Source organism: Lichenostomus cassidix, chromosome 7, assembly GCF_008360975.1.
Source record: "Lichenostomus cassidix isolate B80296 chromosome 7, HeHo_3.0, whole genome shotgun sequence".
Lineage (NCBI taxonomy): Eukaryota > Metazoa > Chordata > Aves > Passeriformes > Meliphagidae > Lichenostomus > Lichenostomus cassidix.
Genome location: NC_139488.1, coordinates 22760096 through 22779474, shown reverse-complemented (window position 1 = coordinate 22779474; position 19379 = coordinate 22760096). Strand labels below are relative to the sequence as shown.

The window sequence follows — 19379 nt, the reverse complement described above, 5'->3', positions numbered from 1 at the left end:
GCTGTGGGGCTTGGCTTGTCAACGCATGTGACCTTGCCCTGGAAGGGGTGCTTGGAGTCACAGCCCCAAAGGAGATAATTCCTGTATTGTGGAACAAATTACTTTTAGTGAACTTAGGGGTGCTGTACCCAGATCTGGGAATAGCCTGTTCTGTTAGGGAACTCCTAGACTGCATAGGGCAGGATTCTCCTGCCTTCAGCTAGCAACCTGCCCCCTTCACTCCTACCCTGACCCCCTTATTCCCCCTAGCAGGGAGAGATAGGATGGGAGTCTCTGCCACTGATCCTCAGGCCATGGTTGGGTGCTGGGGAGATCCCTGAGGAAGGAGCACAGCTCCCCAGGTCCTCTTCCCCCAACAAGCAGAGTAGATGGCATCCAGTTAAGTGAAATAATTTATATAATTAAAAGACATCTTCATACAAAACCCCCGGCTTGGCCCCTAGATGGGTGAGGGCAAAGCAGGGCAGGCTGGAAAATTACAAAGCACGCACTGGAGAAGGGTGGTGAAACCATGTCCCTCATCCCTCTGTACACAAGGCGCGGGGCAGCGCCGGGACACCATCCCTTGACACAGTTCTAGCGATCAGGGCGCTGGACGCAGAACACTTTGGCTTGGTGGTCGCCAGAGGTGGTCACCACAATGGAGGCATCCCTGTGGGGAGAAAGGGCTCAGAGGTGGGGCTGGGGGCTTCCAGTATCCCTGACCATCACCCCTGGCATAGCTCTGAAGTACTGAACTCCCTCTTGAGACCCTAAAGTCTCAGCATGGACTGGGATCTGTCCCCTGCCTTGGGGCCAAACCCCAAGGGCACCCAAAGAGACAACTTGTGATTCAAGCTCCCGAGGCTGGAGGCCCCTGCCATCCCTGCTCCTTCCACCCAGCAGGGAATGGGTCTAGGGATTGCCCACTCACTTGTTGACGGCGAAGTCGAGGATTTCAGCAGAGTGCCCTCGGTACTCGCTGATCATCTTCCCTGAGCGGGCGTCCCAGAGCCGCACGGCCCCGTCCAGGCTGCAGGTGTACACCACGGCCGAGCTCTCCTCCCACAGCAGCTGCACGATCCCTGACTGGGGCAGGGGGAGACCACCACAGTGGGGACCTCCAGTGAGTCTTGGTTCCCCCTATGTACTGCCAACCCCCCATGGTGTCTGCCATCCCCACAGGAGAACCAGACCCCGGGGTCAAACACATCTGCTGTACAGAGACTTCGGCTGCCTTTGGGGAAGCCCAAGGCTAAGGGAAAAGCACAAATTGGGAACTGGTCCCTAGGCTCTGAGGGAGATCTCCAACAGGCCCAATGCACAATTCGCAGGTCTAGCAAGAGGGCATAAGGCAGTACCTCGTGTTGGCACTTATGCCTCAGGCTCTGTGTTGAGAGGTCGTAAATAGCCAGCGTGCCGTCCAGGTAGCCTACAGCAGCCAGTGGCATCCTGCAGAGAGGGGAATAGGCATTACATGGAACACGGGGAAGCAGGGATGGAAACACATAAAGGATCCAGGTCAAAGCAAACCCTATGCTGAGAGCTGCAATGTATTAAGATGTGGGACAACACGATGGCTGGAGCCATGAAACACCACTATCAGGAACCCCAGTCAGAGAGCGAATAAGCAACCAGCTCATGGTTTGTGAAGAAGATGACAACATCCTGGCAAGGAAACAGCCATGTCTAGAGAGTACCCCAGCCAAACAGTGGTCTATCAGGCTAGCCCAGAATCCCAACAACTGCAGGGAGAACTGAGCAGCTGGTGTTCCTTGGCCTCACACCTAAGTGATCTGAGACCTCCATGCCCAGCTGGGAAGGATTGAGCACAAGGGACGCAAATGGATCTGTGTGACAGAGCCTGTAAGATCTAGCACTGAAGAGGGGCTGTCCCAACACTCACACATTACAGAAGCCCAGCGACTCCACCGAGTTGGACTCTGCCTCTTCACCCTCACTGATGGGTGCCTTGGGGGTCACGCTCTCCATCTTGAACACGCACACCACCTGGGTAGAAGGAGAGTGACTATACCCGAGGGAAGGAGACCCAGACGCACAGAGAGTTCCTTACTAGTTACCTAGTTTGCACCCTCAACAAGGGTGCAACAAGAACAAGGCCCGGCCCCAAATCCTCAGCTCCCGGGAGCAAACAAGAGGGAACTTCCTTGCAGGAGCCGGGCGGAACCACCCAGCCCGGGTTCCACCCGCAGCGCGAGGGCGCCGCCTGCCGGCTGCTGGTGGCCGCACACCGGCCCCGGGCTTGGGGGTCCCCAGCGCTCCTGGCTCTTCCCTGCCCACACAGACCCACCTTGCCCGTAGCGGAGTTCACCAGCTTGGCATGACAGTCCACAGAGCCCGTCATGATCAAACTGCCGTCCTGGTTGCTGGCCACACACGTCAAGGGGTCCTGATGGCCATCCTGGCCTGGGGAGTGAGCAGCAGGTATGAGCTTTATGTGTCCTCCCCACAGAGGCCCAGGGGACCTCAAAACCCACCCTCCTGCAACCTCTACCGTGCCCAGCTCTGCCAGCACCCTGGCAAGGAACTGGTGGGGACAGGGAAGCCCAGTGCCAGGCTCCCTTCTGCCCTCAGAGGATGCCTCCTCTCCACCCAGGCAGAGGTCAGAGCCCACTAGAAGGAGGTGTTCCCCAGTTAGGGGCACCCTTGGTGATAAACCTCTTCTTTACCTTTCAGGACATGCAGCGAGGTTCCCTGCTTTAGGTCCCAGATGCGCATAGTCCCGTCCTCATACCCCACCACTGCTCGCTTCCCTGGGTGAGACAGAGACAGCAGATAGAACCAGGGCCCACCTCATCCCTCTACCTCCCACTCAGCACAGACTGGCAGAAGCAAGAGGGCAGATGGCCCAGAGCTAGAGACATTCCCCACTCGAGAGTGGCCCCATGCCTCACCATCAGGCAGGATCCTGCCACATGTGGCTGGGCATGCTGGACCCTGAAACGTTTTGCAGTCCCCGCTGGGGATCTTCCACATCCATGTGTTGCCATCAGCTGTGCCCGCCAGAAGTACATGGGCTTGAGGGTGCCACTCCATCCACTGGGCAGAGAGAGGGACAGGCAGCATCACAGAAGTGCTGTCACCCTACTTGCTGGCTGGGGAGCTGCCCATGGTAACTGGGGTTCCACCACTCACCTCCAAGTCCCCCACCTCGAAGGACCACACTTCCTCCTTGGCATCCACCCGCCACACTTTGATAAGCCCAGACATGTCACCCGTGGCCACGAACACAGAGTCGTGACTGAAGCCAGCACAGGTGACCGAGTCCTTGTGTCCTAAAAACATGCGGGGACAGAGACTGCTCAGGCCAAGCTATGGAAGATGGTCAGGAGCACAGCTCCAGCACAGCATCAGCTGGGGAAAAATGTGTCCAGATAGACCCAGCTGGGAGGAGACACAGCTGTTCACTGCACCTCACCTGAGCACTCAAACAGGAGCTCCCCATCACTCACACGCCACACGAAGGCCTTGTCGTCCTCCCCGCCTGTCACTGCCAGCGTGTTGGTCTTGGGGTCAAGGCTCACACAGAAAACAGAAGCTTCACAAAAGAGTAAAGAGAGGCTACATGGTAAAAGTGCCAAACCTGCCTCACCTGACATTCCCAGGGGATCCAAACCCCATGCACTGCTGGGTCTGGGAGGGATGCCAGCAAGCTGAACTCCCAACCCAGCCCAGTGGGAATCGATTCTTCACATGGGGGAGGAGCAGCACAGGCTTTCTGCTGAGCTTAGAGACAGCTGTCATGATGGGAGGCCCAAAGGGCTCCTCTGCCAGAGCATAAGGCAGAAACAAGCCCAGGACAGCTCTGAGTTCTGATGGCTGTCCCAGGAAGGCTGGGAGACAGCAGCCTGGCAAGGCCCTCCACACCCCTGGACTCTGGGGAAAGCCAAGGTGAGAGCAGGTCCCGAGGGGCATCCCAGCTGCTGCTGCCCGTGCCCAGCACTCACCCGAGTGGAGAGAGAATGTGACCTCACTGTCGTCCTGTGCCTCCATGCCGTCCTCTACCCCCTCGTCATCCTCCGAGTCCCAAGCCTCAGCATCGGCCTCTTCTGCCCCCTCATCCTCAAAGTCCACGTCCTCCATTTCCTCGGCCAGGTCATCTGCAGAGGGCGAAGGTCAGCGCGTGGCTCGCGGCCTGCCCGGCTCAGCCCTCTCGGGGCGGCTGCGGGCTCGGCGGGCAGCGGGGCTCCCTGCGGGACGGGGCAGCGGGGGGATGCGCTGTGCCGCCGCGGCCACGGGACACGGAGCAGGGAAACAGCAGGGGAACGGGGCGCGACGCGGGGAGAGGCCGCGGGCCGGGGGGATGCACCGGTCGGGCCTGGCACTGGGGTGGGGCCGTAGCGCTCCCGGTGCCCCGGGGGGAAGCCGGAGTCCCCGCAAGCCCTGCCCGGTGCGCGGCACAGGACACCCCGTCTCACCCGGCCCGGGCGGGCCCAGCTCCACCACCTCGATGATCTCCTCGTCGCCGTGCAGGCCCAGCGGCCCCGGGCCCTCCCCGGGCTCCATGCCGACCCACCCCGCCGCCGCTTCCGCCGCTTCCGCCGCGCGCCCCGCCCCGGCCAATCCCCGCCCACCGCCTGCCCATCCCAGCCAACCACGGCCCGAGTCCGGGCGGTGACCCCTCCCTTTCCGCCAGCAGAGCCAGGCGGCCCCGCCCCGCGCGATGTGCTATGGGAGATGTAGTTTTCTGTGAGAGGCCGTGCAGCGCTGCCCGCCAACAGTCCCCGTGCGGCGGGACTGCAGCTCCCAGCATGCAGCGGGGCCGCCACATACGGACACCATGGCGGCGGCGCGAGGCGGATTGTGGGGTAACGGCTGGCGGGCGGGGGGGTGCACGGGGCAACCGCGGGGCGGGGGGAGCGGTACCGTCCCGCCACCACCCTCACGGCATGGGTCCGCGGCCTCCGGCACACGCTCCCCGAGACGCACCCCCGCCCCGCCCCGCCCCGCTGAGGAGAGGGCCTAGAGCCACGCCCCCGCTGTGCTTGGCCACGCCCCACACGGGTCAAGCCCCCGCCGTCGAGCGCCCCCTGGCGGAAGGGCAGCGGCTATGGCAGGGGAATGGGGATCGGGATGGGGATGGAGGGGGATAAGGGCAGGGGTGAGGGCAGGGGTGAGGGCAGGGGTAAGGGCAGGGGTAAGGGCAGGGACAGGCGCTTCAGGCAGCCCGGGCTGGGCCCCCACACTCCACCCCGTGGCTGCCCCTCCCTAACACCTCTCTCCCCGTAGGACTGCTGCTGGCAGCGGGTCCCGCCAGGGCCTGGTGGCGGCCACAGCCCCGGGGCACACGGTTCCTTGGGCAGAGCTGCCACCGGCCGGCGGAACAACGGGCCAGTCCGGAGCCTGGCAGCGGGGGGCTTCCCGAGGGGGTGGAGTACATCCCCACACGCAAGAAGGGCAAGAACCCGATGAAGCCGGTGGGGGTGGCCTGGTGAGTGGCTCGGGTGGTGGGAGAGGGTTGGCACTGGGCGGCTGTGCTGCTCTGTGGGACCCGGGGTGGAACGGGGACTTGGAGGGCTGTAGCGCTGAGCACGGCACTGTCTATGCAGCCCCAGAGTGGCACAGCGCCCTTGTTTGCCTGCCAACTCTCCATCTCCTTGACTGCTGGCTGTCCTGCAGGGCCATTGGATTGCCTTCTGGCATCATCCTCTTCCTCCTGGTCAAACGGCAAGTGGACAAAAACCGCCTTGAGCAGCTCAAAATCCGCCGAAAGATGATGGAAGCCAACCAGGGCGAGTATGAGACGGAGCGATACAACAGGGTGCTCAAGGGGTCATAGCCAAGCTGCCCCCCCATCCCCAGGCTGTCACTGCAGCACCTTGGAGGGACTGGCCGAGGGGACACCAGCCCCATGGAACACGACACTGGCACCTGCCCTGCCTGTCCAGACCATGCAGTGGTCGTGGAGGTGAACAGGGACAAATAAAGTGAAACAGCTCAGTGCCACTGTTGTTGCTCCCTCAATGCCCAGCCCCAGGCTCTGCCTGCCTCAGCAGGGGGGACCCCAGCTGTTCTGCAGCTGGGCTTCTGCCCACAAAGGTGGTGGGGGGAGGCCAGGCCAGGAGCAGTTTGACCTTGGTTTTCCCGTCCCAAAGCAGTGTTTGTGCTGCACCAGGCCGCAGCCCCCGCTGAGGCTGCCCACAGGTTTTTTGAGGGAGTTGCCATACCAGTAAGACTGGGACCGTCTGGAAAACTGAAGTGTTTTATTTAGCAAGTGCAACTTTGCCCACATCCGTGGCTGCAGGGCCTCTGCAATGTGAGCCCTGCCACAGAGGTCCCAGCTGCCCCCTACCCACACTGGGCACAGCCACAGCTTGGGAACGGGGCATGGCCAGAGCCACATTTAAGGCACAGAGTGAATGACACCAACTGTTCTCAGCCAAAAAATTCCAACACGTTTCCAGCAGCCGCTGCCAGCTCCCTGTGCCCAGGCAGGGCTGTGACATTCCACTGCCAACCAAACGCCATTGGCACAGCCTTGGTAAGAGGTGCCAAAACCAGGCTAAACTGCCTAAACGCTGGCACTCAATCCCCCCCACTGCCCTCAGAGGCTTGTTGGGAGATGATCAAGGGAAGTCCTTTCCTCAGCAGCCTACAGGTAGGAATGCCAAAGCATTAGGAGTCACAGTAAGCAGACTATCCTGTGGAGACCAGAGGAGGGGTGAGGGGCAGCCGGAGAGGGACAAGAGGGGTCCCAGGGCTAATCCCGGCCCACAATCTGCAGGATGAAGGTGAAGATGTAGATGATGTCGGTGTAGATGGTGAGGGCGCCATAGATGTATTCCTCGGGGCTCAGTGTGTTCTTCCTGTTCCCCAGCACAAGTTGGGTGTCATAGGCAAGAAACTGTGGGAACAGAGAGTGTCAGGCAAGGACCAAGGGAAAATTGCTCCCTCCCCAGTCCCTGCCCGATACACTCTGCCCAATCCAGCCGTCAACTCACCAGTGTGAATGCGATGGCCCCAATGGCCGCGTACAGCATGTGGAGCCAGGGGACCTGCAGGGGAAGGGGACACGAACAGGGTGAGCTGGGCTGCTGGCAGGCAGCAGGCAAGGCAGGGCAGGTCCTGCCCGCAGCCGACTCCCAAGGAGCTGCTGCTGATGCTGACGCACCTTCTCCCTGCGGGCAAGCTGCCTTCCGTGGCTGGCACCACACCCTGCTTCCCAGCAAAGGGACCACCCAAACCCCCCCACCTGCACCAGCCCTGGGGATACCCAACCGGGAACACCCACAGCCCCCGTGTCCTCCCCACTCACGTATTTGAAGGAGAGGACGATGGCAGTGATGAGCCCAGTCACCATGACCACGATGCCCAGCACGCAGAATAGCCCTGGACACGATGTAAAATCAACCTGATGGGGACACGCACACATATGTCACAGGAGAGCCCAGGGTGCCCCACTGACCAGCTCCTCCCACCTGGCCCACAGAGGGCAGGGCAGGGTGCATCCCTCTCCTTGCCTTGGTCTGGAAGCAGAAGATGGTCACAACGATGGCCACAATGGCAGTGATGATCATGGCAATCAGGACAGCTTTTGTCTGGTACATGCTACAGGCAGAGGGGACAACACAGTCATCTCACACATCAGCATCCCCCTGTCAGAGGGGTGTTGGTGACCCACAGCCCCAGTCCTGGACGGGAACCCTGCAGTCCCTGATCCAAAGGGACAGGAGTGTCCCCTGGCTCTTGGCAACCTCTCATTTGAGCTGGGTGCATTGTGGAGGACAGGAAGGACCCCAGATCCTGTCATCACAGGGTCCCCAGGGCCTACCTGGCAATCGTGCCTGTCATCAGCCCCATAGCCAGCGTCTGTGGGAGAAAAGAATGAGCTCAATGGGCTGCCCACCTGCCCACAAATCCTCCTATCCCTCCCAGACCACCTGGGGAGCTGGGGTGCCATGGGGCACCACCAGGACCCCTCGCCAGTCCCAGCCCACTCACAAAGATGCTCAGCAGGATAATATTCCAGGGGAAGCGTCTCCTGAGAATGAAACAGGAGAGAGGTGAGTTAGTGACAGCAACCATGTTGTGCTCCCCTCGTTCACATCACCCAGGGGCAGTTCCAGGCATGAACCCATCTTGATGCTTTGGAGACACCTCCTCATATCCACACACCCCACCGTGGGGGTCCCAGAGACTCACCGGGGACCCTGGCAGCAGGCCAGCACCAGGTAGGTCACCAGGAACACGGCACTGCAAGGAGAGACAGCAGGTGTCAGCCCCACAACCCCTCACCAGGAGCAGCTCCTGGGCTGGGAGGCTGCAGATGTGTGGGCACAAGCTGGGGGGCCACGAGCCGGCAGAGCCCCTACTCACTATGAGGCATAGTAGATGGCAACATTCCTCCGGACGAAGGAGTTCACCTGGTCGCTGTGGGACAGGAGGGACAAGTATGAGGGAGAGGAGACAGCAGCTACTATTCCCTCTGAACACCCCCCCAAGCAATACAGGGTCAGGCTCCCCTCTTTTTCAGGACAAGGGTAAGGAGGAACTCTCTACTCACACAAAGGTGAACACGGAAATGATTGCCACCGTCACCAGGAGCTGCAGGGAGATGATGGCATAGACCTGCAAGAGACAGGAGGGTAAGCATGTGGTACCCTAACCCTGACAGGTGCCCCTGACCCCTTAGGACTCACCTTGCGGATGAAGGTGTGCCGGACTTTCCTGTCATCCCAGTCGACTGATTGGAAGGGGGAGCCATCCCCAAGGCCATCGTCACCTGTGGTGGTGGACACCCCTCAGCACCAGGGCCAGCCACACAGCCCCTCATAGCACCCCTGTTTCTACTGCCCTCCCCAAAGAAACCAAGGTGCCCCACTTACCAAACCGCATAGGCATGGTGGGCATGGCCATCCCTGGATGAGGGTACCCCCCCGATGCTGGGTATCCCCCTGGCTGCGCATACCCTGCCCCTGCAGGGTATCCCCCAGGCTGTGGGTACCCCCCAGCATAGTGGGGGGGCTGGGGATAACCCCCTGGGGGCGGGGGGTAGAGGGGGTTCTTGTCATTGTAGGGGGGTGGTGCGCTGGGCTGCGACATGCCGGTTCCCTGCGTCTCCCACGGGCACCTGGCAGGGAGAGAAGACAAGATGTGGGGCTTCAGCAGAGGTCCCACTGCCCAGGCAGGACGTGTTGTTGGTGAGTGGAGCCACAGGTGCAGGGACACAGGGGATTGTGCAGCCACAAAACTTCCCCCTCCCACTTTAATAGTGGCTTCTAATTAGTGACAACAAGTTCGCCTCAATGCCAGGAGGTCAATGAGAGACAAGGGATGTCCCCACTGTCCCCTGGGGACACCCGCATTCCTGTGCCCTGAGTCCCCGGCACCTGCGTCAGTGGTCAGCCGTGGGCAGGGCGCAGCCACACACTGACTCAAGCTGCGTCAGGGACATGACCTTTCCAGAAGGGATTTGACCTCTCCGGTCTTTGAAGCCCACCCTGACATTGCCAGGGAGTAGGGAGCAGCACCCCTGGCTGGTCTGCGGCTCCTGGTAGCACCACACTGAGGACAAACGGCATCACCCTGCCGACTGCCTGCGTGGGAAACACAGGGTCTGATCCTCATCAGAGCCACACAAACCCCACTGCCCCTTCCCAATTTGGGGGTGTCCCCCACCCAACAGCTACATGGGTCACACAGGGGCTCCAGAACCCCTGAATCTCCTCAGGGAGTTACAAGTTACACCCACGTCACCTCTACAGAAAATGGACTCCTCACGTAGTGGAGTTGGGACCCCCCAGGGCTGAGCTCCCCGCCTCAGCCACACCAGGCCCCCTCACAGAGCCTCGGCAGCTGTCGCAGGCAGCCCGGGCTCAGGGCCAGTAGCTGGGCTCGGCCCCAGCAGGAGGAGGAGAAGAAAAGCAGGATCTCCAAGGCCAGGAAAACAACAGAGCTTCCAGGAGACAGTTCCAGGCCTTTACCCACCTCCCACCCCCTCAGCAGTGGCACCCCAGACCCCAGACAGGTGCCAGGACCCCCCACAACACTGCTGCCTACAGTGGTGATGTGATCTTGGGACCATCCCTGGAAGGAACCAGGATCAGATCCTAACCAGGACCAGGCTGGGAGGGGATCAGACACTTCCTCGTGTGTGACGCCAGTGCTTCCCACAGCCAGGCTGGACAGGCAGCGATGCCTGGGGCACACCCATGCCGGTCATGCATGCTGGGCTGGGGGGAGCAGTTCCGTGTCTTTCCCTCCATCCCTCCTGCCATCCAACTGTCCCAGCTACGGCAGAGCTGCCACAGTTGCACTGCCCTTCGTCATCGCGATGACGACAGCGCCAAAAATAAATAACCGGCGTGGCAGCGACCACACGGATGGAAGTTCAATTTCTCCACACTGGTTTCCCAGAAACCACATGATGCCCCCTGGTACCGCCTCATCTGTGGGGTCAGGGAAGGGCCCAAAATAGGACCTTGACCCCAGAAAAGCCTCTGTGACTGGCACTCAAGTTATAGGGGACTGTAGTCCCTAGGAGGGAACCCAGGTGTCTGGAGATAGCGGGGTGTATCTGGCCGGCATAGGATGATCAGCAGGGTCCTACCCTGTGCCCATGACCAGCACCTTGCGACTGCTCCAGCCCCTCCTGTTCCCACCCCGGTGGGGTAGCCTTGGGCACAGGGAAGGAACCAGCCTGACGGGTCCCTGTGGCTGCCACACCCAGGGAAGCAGGCAGCACTCTGAACCTTCCTCGGTCCATGGCACTGCTCGGTCCCGAAACAGAGGTCACCAGTTAGATGGTAGATGGCCAGCCGGGACTGGCTCAGTGGCCTCGGCACAACACGCAGTCCCTGGGGACAGGGTGCTACTCTGCGCTGACACCGTGACTCAGCACAGATAAGGCACATGTGGCGGGGACATGGGGCACAGGCAACCATCATCCCTTTCACAGCGCCATGGGTAGCACAGGGTTGTGTCCCCACCATCCGCCCTGGCATTCCTGCCAGGCTTGAGCCCTGCCACCAGCTCCACAGGTTCTCTGGGGCAACAAGAACCACCTTAGCAGGGGATCATGGTTCGGGGTGGGGGACAGGGCCCTCCACACAGAGGCTGTATGAGAAAGCAGCTGACTCTTGAAGAGCCTGGAAGCTCCCACCAATACAGCAGGGGCTGGTACAGCACAGCCTTGTATGGCACAGCACAGAGTGGCACAGCCTGGCATGGCATGGCACAGCCTGGTACAGTAAAACAGGGGACAGATGCCTCGTGCAGCACAGCACGGCTCGGTACAGCACAAACCAACACAGCAGAGCACAACCTGTCCTGGCCCAGCCCAGCCCAGCTCAGCCCTCACGAGCGGGTTAGTACAGCCCACCCGGATGTCCCCGCTGCCACACATCGCTCACACACGACACAAGTTGGCTGGGGTTCAGCATCACCACCCCGACATCCTCGACCCTCTGCAAGCTCCCTTCCGCGGGGAAGAGACACGGGACAGAGGTGTCTTCCTGTGCTCCAGCCCCGGCAACCCCACACCACCCAGTGCTGGTCCCCACTGGATCACACCTTGCCGGGCACAAACCCGCGCACACCCCTGCCGAGACACCCCACGGGGTCCGTGGGGACACCCACCACAGCACAAGTGTCGCTGCTCCCCCAAGAGCCACCCCGCACCACACCCCGATTCCCCGCCACGCCATCGCGTGGAGTCCGGAAAACAGCACCAGCGCCACAGTGGGACCCCGCCCGGGGGAGTGCTGTCCCCCCGCGTTCCTGCTCGCGGGACCGCGCTCCGTTCCCCCTCCTCCCGCCGCGGACCTCAACCCGACGTGCCCCCACCGACTCCGGTGACGGGGGAGCGGGGGCTCGCAGCGTGTCCCCGCTGTTTAGTAACCAGCCGCCCACCCTCGCCCGGTCCCCGGGGACGCTCGGGAGAGCGCTGGGACAGCCCCTTGCCAGCTGTGGCACCGGAGTGCGCAGGGTCAGGGGGGTGGAGGGGCGAACCCGGCGAAAGGGAGTCGAGAGAAGGACGGGGACCGCCGGGGGCCTCCGGCAGGACTCGGGAACGGCTAGGGGCGCGGAGCGGGACCGGCCGCCCTACCTGTTGCGCGCTGCTCCGCCGGGCTGCGGCCGCGACCAGACGGGACGAGTCGGGACAGGGCGGACGGGGCGGGCGGACGGGACGGGGGCAGCCACCGCCCCTCCGCGCCCCCCTGCGGCGGCTTCGCGCCCTGCACCCGGGCCGGCCGATGACCGGGAGCGGGGTGCGTGCGCTTCCCCGCCTGTTGCTCCCCGGGACGGACCCCGCTGGCTCTCTCCCGTTCCCCCGGGACCTTCTTGCCGCCCACTCTGACGTCACCCAAGGACCCCCTTCTTCACGCAGTGACGTCAGCGGGGGGACACCCTCTCAGCGGCGGGGGGGGAATCCCCACCTCTCAGCGGGTGACGCCACTCTCTGCCGAGCGCGTGCCCCCCCGCTCCCGGTCCCGCGGCAGCGCGGCGGCGGGGCCGGCAGGGGGCGCGGCGCGGCGCGGCGGGCGCGTGACGCCGGTTGGCGGCATGGCCGCGGGGCCCGGCGGGGCGGCGGCGGCGGCGGCAGCGGCAGGGGCGCGCGGGCTCGGGGCCGCCTGCCTGCGCCTCCTCCGCCGCGCCCGCCGCGCCGCCGCCGCGCTCATGGCCTTCGCCTCCCCGCTGCTGTTCCGCCTGGGGTGAGTGAGTGAGCGAGCGGGAGAGCGAGCGTTTGCCGCTGCGGGACCTCCCGCGGGGAGGGAGCCACCGCCTCCCGCCTTTGTGCTGCCGCCGGCAGGGAGGGCCCACCACACTGCCCTGCTTCTGCGGAGCCGCCCGGGGAAGAACCTGCGGCCCCGCCGGCACGGAGGGACCGGGCTGCGGCTCAGCCCGCCCCGGCTGGGGGAGTGGGGGCGAGCGGTGTCAGCCCGGCTGCCGGGGCCGGGGATCAGCCACCCCGCGGTGACTCTCCCCGCGCGGTGCCGGTCACTCTCCCCTGCGGGGCGCCTTCTCTCGGGTCTCACTGCTGACCCGCCCCGGTGCTCCGACCGTGGTCAGGCTAGCCGGTGCTAGCTCCCCGGTTTCGGGTTCCCACCACCACAGACGCAGGGGACCCCTGGCTACTGCAAGGATCGCTCCCGGTGTCCCATCCAGGGGTGCCCTCGGCTGGGAATAGGTTTTGCGCGCCGGGACTTCACATGTCCGTTATGGCCCCGTCCAGTCCCAAACTGCTGCTGTATAAACGGGGAGGTCCCTCCGAGCCCCACAGCCTGTTCTCTGTTGTACCCCTTCTTGCCTTCCTTTTCCTCAGCCCATTCCCTCTTCCCTGATCCCCCGAGCCACGGCAAGCTTGGGCATGCTCCCCCAGCATGGGGAGGGACAGCCGGCTCCAGCCCCTCCTGGGGAGCACCCTGCAGCAATGCCACCCCAGTCCTTGCTGCCCGGAGCAGCTGGAGGGGGGCTGCTTGGGGAACGAGTCCTGCCCTCACTGCACATCTGGGGTGTGGGGTACACACACACCCCCTCCAGCCCTCCCCGAATGAGAGTGTGGCCCTGTATGTGTTCCCTGTGGAAGTCCCAGCCGCGGCAGTAGCCTTCTTCCCACGTGGGCTCCTTAGCGGGGCTGGGGTTTGATGCCCGGGTGTCTGCCCTCCCCAGGTACAGCCTGTACGCCCGCACACGCCTGGGCTACCTCTACTACCAGCGGCAGGTGAAGAAGGCCCGGGAGCGGTACCCGCACGGCCACTCCATGCCCCAGCCCTACTGCTTCCCTGGTGAGTCCTGGCGAGCCTCTCCTGCACCATGGCACTGCAGTGTCCCCCAGCACTGGCACTTTGGGGAGGGGAGGGTTTGCCATCACCAAATTGACGTATGATTAACTAAGAATTTGATTTAAGATGTGGGGAGTTTGGCCTGGACTCTCCCTTTTCCAGCCAAGGGGGGCCATGCCCTGATTCTGTCTGTCCCCCCAGGGGTGAAAATCCTGCCCATTCCTGTACTCTCCAACAACTACAGCTACCTGGTCATCGACACTGGCTCTAGCCAAGCAGCCATCATTGACCCCTCTGACCCACTGGCTGTACAGGTGAGACCCCTACAGCCACTTTGATCTGGTGTTTGTGTATCTCCAGGTGAGGGAGTGGCATGTCTCTGTATTTTGGGCAGAGGGGGCAAATCTGCCCCTGATCTACAGCCCTGAGTGCCCACAGCAAGACTGGTATGTGGCAGGGCTCATCCAGCACCTGGGAAGCTGGGTGGGGACAGGGTTTAGGGAGAAACTGGTTCTTGGTTTCTCTGTCCCCTCTCATCTCTCTGTCCATGTTTCCTCCCCATTCCCAGGCTGTCATTGAAGAAGAGGGGGTGATGCTGGAAGCCATATTCTGCACACACAAACACTGGTAAGGGGCAAGAGGGGGTCCTGGGAGGGTTGATGGTTGCTGTGAAGGTTGCCCCAGCTCAGGTGACCCCCAGCCCTGCACCATTTAGTGGGGGGAGTACGGGGGGCACATTTAGGGTCTCTGACCTCCCTGTCTGCAGGGACCACAGCGGAGGGAATGAAGCTCTCTGCCAGAAGCACAGTTCCTGCAGGGTGTACGGCAGCGCTCTCGATGCCATCCCACAGCTCACCAAGTAAGTCCTGTGCACCCCTAGCACCCCTATAAATTTGGAGGGGGCTTCATGCCTGACCACCACCGTCTGTGCCACTCACCCACCAGTCCATCCCCCAGTACCACGTTGGGCAGAGACATGGCACACTCCTGACACCAGTGTGGGGGAAGGGTTGCCAGGGGAGGAGGGCATTTTGAGGTGCTGGGGTTGGGGGAGCACCCTGACGGTGCCCCCTGTGCCCGGCACAGCCCACTTACAGACAGGGAGAAGGTGACCGTGGGCTGCCTGACCTTCGAGGCGCTCGCCACACCTGGCCACACTGTTGGCCACATGGTGTACGTGCTGGATGGGGGACCCTTTGGCATTCCCCACTGCCTCTTCTCTGGGGATCTCCTCTTCCTTGCTGGCTGTGGTGAGTGCACCCAACCCCACACGGGGGTTGGGGTGTTGAGGGGTTATCCCACCCTGGGATGGGCTTAGGGGTACCCCCAGTTCCCACCCCAGTCCCCACCCCATGACAGGCAGTTGTGTGGGTGTCCAGGCAGGCCGTTTGAGGGCTCCCCTGAGACCATGCTCGCCTCCCTGGATGTGGCCATGAGCTTGGGCGAGGACACGCTGCTATGGCCAGGTGAGTGTCCCCAGCAGCAGGGTAGAGCTGCTCTGCTAGTCCCTGCTAGTCCCACTGCCAAGGTGGGGAGCTGGGTGGGGGTGATGCTAAGGGCTGTATATGGGGGTCCACAGGCCACGAATACGCGCTGGAGTGCCTGACCTTTGCCAGCCTCCTGGAGCTGGACAATTCCGCACTAGAGCAGAAGCTGCAGTGGGCAGTTCAGCAGCGCCAGGAGAAGAGGAGCACGGTGAGACACGGGTGTCCCCTGGCCGCAGCACCCACCACCCCAACCCCTCATGGGGTTCTCCATCCCTTGGCAGGGATGCTGCACCCCAACACCCTCTTGTATGGTGGGTGCTGTAGGGGCAGGGGGTGCTGGGGGCATTCCCAGCTCCCTGCTGGGGGTGCTGCCTCTAGCAGGGGAGCTGAGCAGCTGCCCCCACAGTGCCCCTCCACGCTGGGGGAAGAGCAGACCTACAACCCCTTCCTGCGGACCCACCGGCCGGAGCTGCAGGAGGCACTGGGACTGTGGCAGGGTGTGGGGGAAGACCCCAACGCCTTCCGTGCCCGTGTCCTTAAGGAGGTGCGGAGGCGCAAGGACCTCTACCAAGCTACCTAGATTCTCCCTGCTCCCCTGATGCCCCCTTTCCACGGGGTCGGGTGATGGTTGGGCACAGGGGGCCCAAGACTGTGTAGTTTGTTTTGCTGTGAATCTCCCTTCTGGGGTGCAGGATTGGGGGAGGGGGAAGAGTGGACACCCCCTTAAGTGGGCACCCCGTAAGTGATCCCTGTCTTTGCTCCCTCAGACTTGGGGGTCACCAGCTGTCACACAGAAGCACCTCAATCCCCTTTTGGGGGGTTTGTAGCCCCCGCCTCACTGCTGGGGCTATAGGAATGGCACCAAGGGCTTTTCCTACATCCGCCCCCTGTTTTTCTGGGAGTCTCCATATTCCCCTCCACCACCACCACTCAGCCCCCTCCCCTTAAGCCCCCAGTGTTGTGCATCTCCTTTGTGGGGGGCTGGGATGGAGCCAGCGAGGGGAGGCAGGCGGCAGTACTACCTCCAGGCAAGGGGCTCCTCTCCAGCACCCCATCCTTGACGCCGGAGCCCCCCCTGTACACACACACACACACACACTGGGATGAGGCCATAGGGTCACACTGGTGGGGTATGGGGGATGCTGCTTCTGGGGACCGGAGCCACAATCACCCCCACCCCCTAATAAAAGACTGGATCAATTTTATCCCTTTTCGTCCCCTTTCGCTCCTCGTCGGTGGGGACTCGCCGGCGCTGAACCCCGCGGCGGGGGCGCGGCCCCTTTAAGAGGCGGGGCCAGGGCGTTGCCCGGGAGACGGCGAGGCGTCGGGGGCACCGGGGTCGGTCCGGCGGGGCGGAGGCGCGGGGTTCGGCGGGGGCCGGGGGGAGGACGGGGGGCTGCAGAGGGGTTGTGGGTGTCACTGTTCCCCCCCGGGTCCAGCGCGGGTGGTACCGCGGTTCGGGGGAGCCACGCCGCCCCCTCACCTGAGGGTCCGGCAGCAGGAGCCCCCAGGCGAGGCATGGAGCCCCCTCCCGAGAGCGCACAGGAGACCAAGAGCCTGGCCGACACGGCTACCGAGTTCCTGAGCCACATCGGTGCGTGTCCTCTCCAGCCTCCCCCTCGCCCTGCCATACCGTGCCGCGGCTAGAGTGGGGCACTGGGTCCGGCGGGAGGGGGACGGGATAAATGGTGAGGGGCTCGGCCCAGCCTGCACAGGGGGGAATGGAGACTGGAAGGGGCACTGGGCAGGGGCGGCAGTCCCCGATGGGGGTGACCATTCCCTCGGGATCACTGTCCCTCTGTGTTGGGGGTCATCATCCATCTGTGTAGGAGTGCCTGTCCCTCTGGGCAGGGGTGACCATCCCTCCGTGCAGGGCTGAAGGAGCTGGAGTGCTGCCTGTTTGCTGAGACACTGGCAGTGGTGGCCGCAGAGGCCTCACCGAGGGACAAGGCAGAGGGCCAGTGGTGGATGGCAGCCCAGTGGGCACCCTACCAGCGGGAAGATGAGCCAGTGCAGAGCTGTGTCCTGGTGCAAACCAGGTTCCGAGGCAAGCGGGATGGTGTGCCTGCCTCCAGCACCCTCAAAGGTGAGCCAGGGGTGGCTTGGGAGGTTCCCTCCACTCCAGGGCTGGAACATCCCTGTCCACCGGCCCCCAGGGCTGGGAATGGGGACAGTGCCAACGGGATTGCTTGAGCATGGCTTTGCTCTGCCAGCCTATGTGACCTGGCAGCTGGAGACTCTGGAGCAGGAGGAGCAGGAGTGCCTGGAGGTGACTGATGTGGTGACATGTCCCCTTCCCTGTGTCCTACCTGCTACCCTAGGGTGTGCCCTGCAGTGCTGCCCTCGTGGGGGCTGTGCCCCCTGCAAGGCCACTGTGGCTAGTCTGCTGTCCCTTATCATGCTTAGACTTCATGCTCTGCCCCACCAGCCTGGTCCCCATCCCCTACTCTGGGTGGCAGCTGGGGCAGGGAGTTTCCCTCAATGCATCTGGTATGGTACCTCAACTGACAGCAGTGCTGGGGGTGCCACCTCAGAGCAGGGGTGCCCTGTCTCTACTCTCCACCCTGTGCCTCCCACCCCTCCTGCAGCTCACACCGTACCCCACAGAGAAGAGGACCCACATTGTGAGCCAGGAGCATGGGATGACTGTCACAAAGACCCTGCAGGAGGGAGAGGTGAGGTTGAGGGCAGGGTCACATGCTGGGAAGGGGCAGCACAGCTGGCCTGTCTCATCAGGGGTGCCCCAGGCTCTGGGGGTTGCTGTCCCTGGGGATGTTGGAGCTGTGGCTGTCCCATGAGGTAGCCAGGTCTCTCTGCAGGCAGAGCCACAAGTACAGAGCTTCAGCTACAGCCGGGCCAAGCTGCAGGGGGTGCTGCTGGAGGGCGCCAGCCTCCTTCTGCTGCGGGTGTTGGCACGCCGGCAGACACTGCCCCCCGACCTTGTCTTCCCAGCCATCGACACTGAGGGTGACCTCTGCACCTCCAGCTATGTGAGCCACCAGCCAGGAGGGCTTGTGGGATGGGGGATATGGGTTGGGGTGGGAATACCAGGGTGGGATGTGAGAAGTGGGAGTGGGCAGAATGTGGCTGACAGCATCAGGGGAACACATGGGGATGGCACCTGGGAGCAGAGGTGACTCTGAGACAAGGCTGACCCCTGGGTGTGCCACCCCCAGTCTGCCCTGGGCATCCAGCAGCAGGCAGTGTGCTCAGCAGAGACAGAGGTGTTCGTGATCGAGCGAGCTGTGCGCAGCAGCACAGGTTCCTCCACTGTCTGGCACAGCAGCTTCCTCCCTGATGGGTAAGGGCAGGGGTCTGGTCAGAGGCACCCCCAGCCCTGCCAGTCTGGTGGCACCCAGAATGGGGAGGTCAAGGGCTCTTCCCCTCTCAGGCATTTGGCCCAGCTGATGCAGATTGGCTCCCCAGTGCTGATGCTTCTGCAGGATGAGTCCATCCTCAGCAAGTCAGGTACTGAGGAGGGGAGGCTGTGCTCCCCAGCATGGGTTGCTCCTGCCTGCTGTCTCGCAGCCAAGTAGGAACACCCTGCCCTGCCTTCCTGCTGCCAGGTAGGTTTGAGCCCCAGCTCCCCTTCCCCAAAGAGTCCCTGGACTGGGAAGAGGACATCCAGCTCCACTCCTTGTTCCTGGACAGGAAGGTAAGATGGATGGACATGGGGACAAGGGGACATGGGCCTGTGCCAGTCTCCAGCAGGGTCTCCCCTGGTTTGCCCAGGGGGCACACTCAGGGGGCAGGCCAGCCAGAATCCTTCCTCATGCCTTCTTAAGTGTGGGAAAGGACCCAGGCTCCTGTCCCCCTCACCCTGGCACAGTGCCCAGAGGGAACATGTGGGTCCATGTCCACCTCACCCACCCTGCCCAACCCCACTGTAGGAAGAGCTGCAACTATCCCATGCTGCCTACCTCCAGCAGCACCCCGAGGTCCGGGCGCTGCTGTCTGACTTCCTCCAGGCATTGCTCCTCCAGCAGCCCCATGATCCCATCTCCTTTGCTGCGGATTTCTTTGCCCACCAGCGGCCATAGGGACCCCCTTTGCTGCTACTGGGGCTGCCAGCGCTCTCCCCAACTCTCCTCCTGGCCACCCTCCAGCTAACAGGGAATAAAGCTGCCAGCACCGCCTGTCCAGCACTGCCTGTCCAGTCTTGTTTGCT

General features: G+C 62.9%; 5 protein-coding genes across 5 annotated transcripts; 3 read left to right on the top strand and 2 right to left on the bottom strand.

Moving 5' to 3' along the window:
* Positions 1 to 379: 379 nt before the first annotated feature.
* Positions 380 to 4555, bottom strand: AAMP (angio associated migratory cell protein). Its single transcript, XM_085066805.1, has 11 exons — positions 4419 to 4555; positions 3948 to 4100; positions 3419 to 3538; positions 3136 to 3275; positions 2895 to 3039; positions 2670 to 2753; positions 2291 to 2406; positions 1886 to 1989; positions 1341 to 1431; positions 914 to 1068; positions 380 to 652 (listed from the first exon to the last, which is right to left on the bottom strand). The coding sequence occupies exons 1-11, from the start codon at positions 4504 to 4506 to the stop codon at positions 577 to 579; spliced, it is 1272 nt and encodes a 423-aa protein (XP_084922931.1). The 5' UTR covers positions 4507 to 4555; the 3' UTR covers positions 380 to 576.
* Positions 4556 to 4655: 100 nt separating this feature from the next.
* On the top strand, positions 4656 to 5946 carry LOC146434790 (uncharacterized). The gene is made up of 3 exons (XM_085066809.1): positions 4656 to 4808; positions 5230 to 5431; positions 5620 to 5946. The coding sequence occupies exons 1-3, from the start codon at positions 4781 to 4783 to the stop codon at positions 5777 to 5779; spliced, it is 390 nt and encodes a 129-aa protein (XP_084922935.1). The 5' UTR covers positions 4656 to 4780; the 3' UTR covers positions 5780 to 5946.
* A 240-nt stretch (positions 5947 to 6186) lies between these two features.
* On the bottom strand, positions 6187 to 12382 carry TMBIM1 (transmembrane BAX inhibitor motif containing 1). The gene is made up of 12 exons (XM_085066807.1): positions 12047 to 12382; positions 8826 to 9070; positions 8640 to 8722; positions 8504 to 8568; positions 8317 to 8370; positions 8143 to 8193; positions 7942 to 7981; positions 7772 to 7809; positions 7461 to 7548; positions 7256 to 7351; positions 6942 to 6995; positions 6187 to 6844 (listed from the first exon to the last, which is right to left on the bottom strand). Exons 2-12 carry the CDS (start codon positions 9040 to 9042, stop codon positions 6701 to 6703), a joined length of 930 nt encoding a protein of 309 aa, XP_084922933.1. The 5' UTR covers positions 9043 to 9070; positions 12047 to 12382; the 3' UTR covers positions 6187 to 6700.
* A 115-nt stretch (positions 12383 to 12497) lies between these two features.
* LOC146434788 (putative thioesterase PNKD) lies at positions 12498 to 16416 on the top strand. Its single transcript, XM_085066806.1, has 9 exons — positions 12498 to 12653; positions 13612 to 13727; positions 13926 to 14038; positions 14293 to 14351; positions 14491 to 14583; positions 14811 to 14974; positions 15104 to 15190; positions 15304 to 15419; positions 15618 to 16416. The coding sequence occupies exons 1-9, from the start codon at positions 12505 to 12507 to the stop codon at positions 15789 to 15791; spliced, it is 1071 nt and encodes a 356-aa protein (XP_084922932.1). The 5' UTR covers positions 12498 to 12504; the 3' UTR covers positions 15792 to 16416.
* Positions 16417 to 16600: 184 nt separating this feature from the next.
* CATIP (ciliogenesis associated TTC17 interacting protein) lies at positions 16601 to 19356 on the top strand. The gene is given in 10 exon segments (XM_085066803.1): positions 16601 to 16805; positions 17085 to 17297; positions 17425 to 17480; positions 17800 to 17886; positions 18031 to 18201; positions 18388 to 18512; positions 18603 to 18679; positions 18778 to 18866; positions 19102 to 19246; positions 19249 to 19356. Coding segments are annotated over 10 exon segments (1122 nt in total). The 5' UTR covers positions 16601 to 16729; the 3' UTR covers positions 19332 to 19356.
* Positions 19357 to 19379: the final 23 nt, after the last annotated feature.

Bases quoted from the DNA above. Each gene is read 5' to 3' on its own strand.
- LOC146434788 (XM_085066806.1), top strand. From the start codon at position 12,505: ATGGCCGCGGGGCCCGGCGGGGCGGCGGCGGCGGCGGCAGCGGCAGGG. The intron at 13,728-13,925 runs GTGAGTCCTGGC...CTGTCCCCCCAG, and splicing joins CCAGCCCTACTGCTTCCCTG to GGGTGAAAATCCTGCCCATT. The intron at 15,420-15,617 runs GTGAGACACGGG...CTGCCCCCACAG, and splicing joins GCCAGGAGAAGAGGAGCACG to TGCCCCTCCACGCTGGGGGA.
- LOC146434790 (XM_085066809.1), top strand. From the start codon at position 4,781: ATGGCGGCGGCGCGAGGCGGATTGTGGG. The intron at 4,809-5,229 runs GTAACGGCTGGC...CTCTCCCCGTAG, and splicing joins GGCGCGAGGCGGATTGTGGG to GACTGCTGCTGGCAGCGGGT. The intron at 5,432-5,619 runs GTGAGTGGCTCG...GCTGTCCTGCAG, and splicing joins AAGCCGGTGGGGGTGGCCTG to GGCCATTGGATTGCCTTCTG.
- TMBIM1 (XM_085066807.1), bottom strand. From the start codon at position 9,042: ATGTCGCAGCCCAGCGCACCACCCCCCTACAATGACAAGAACCCCCTC. The intron at 8,371-8,503 runs GTGAGTAGAGAG...CCTGTCCCACAG, and splicing joins ATTTCCGTGTTCACCTTTGT to CGACCAGGTGAACTCCTTCG. The intron at 8,194-8,316 runs GTGAGTAGGGGC...CTCTCCTTGCAG, and splicing joins GCCATCTACTATGCCTCATA to TGCCGTGTTCCTGGTGACCT.
- AAMP (XM_085066805.1), bottom strand. From the start codon at position 4,506: ATGGAGCCCGGGGAGGGCCCGGGGCCGCTGGGCCTGCACGGCGACGAG. The intron at 4,101-4,418 runs GTGAGACGGGGT...CGCCCTCTGCAG, and splicing joins GCTGGGCCCGCCCGGGCCGG to ATGACCTGGCCGAGGAAATG. The intron at 2,754-2,894 runs GTGAGGCATGGG...TGTCTCACCCAG, and splicing joins TGGCAGGATCCTGCCTGATG to GGAAGCGAGCAGTGGTGGGG.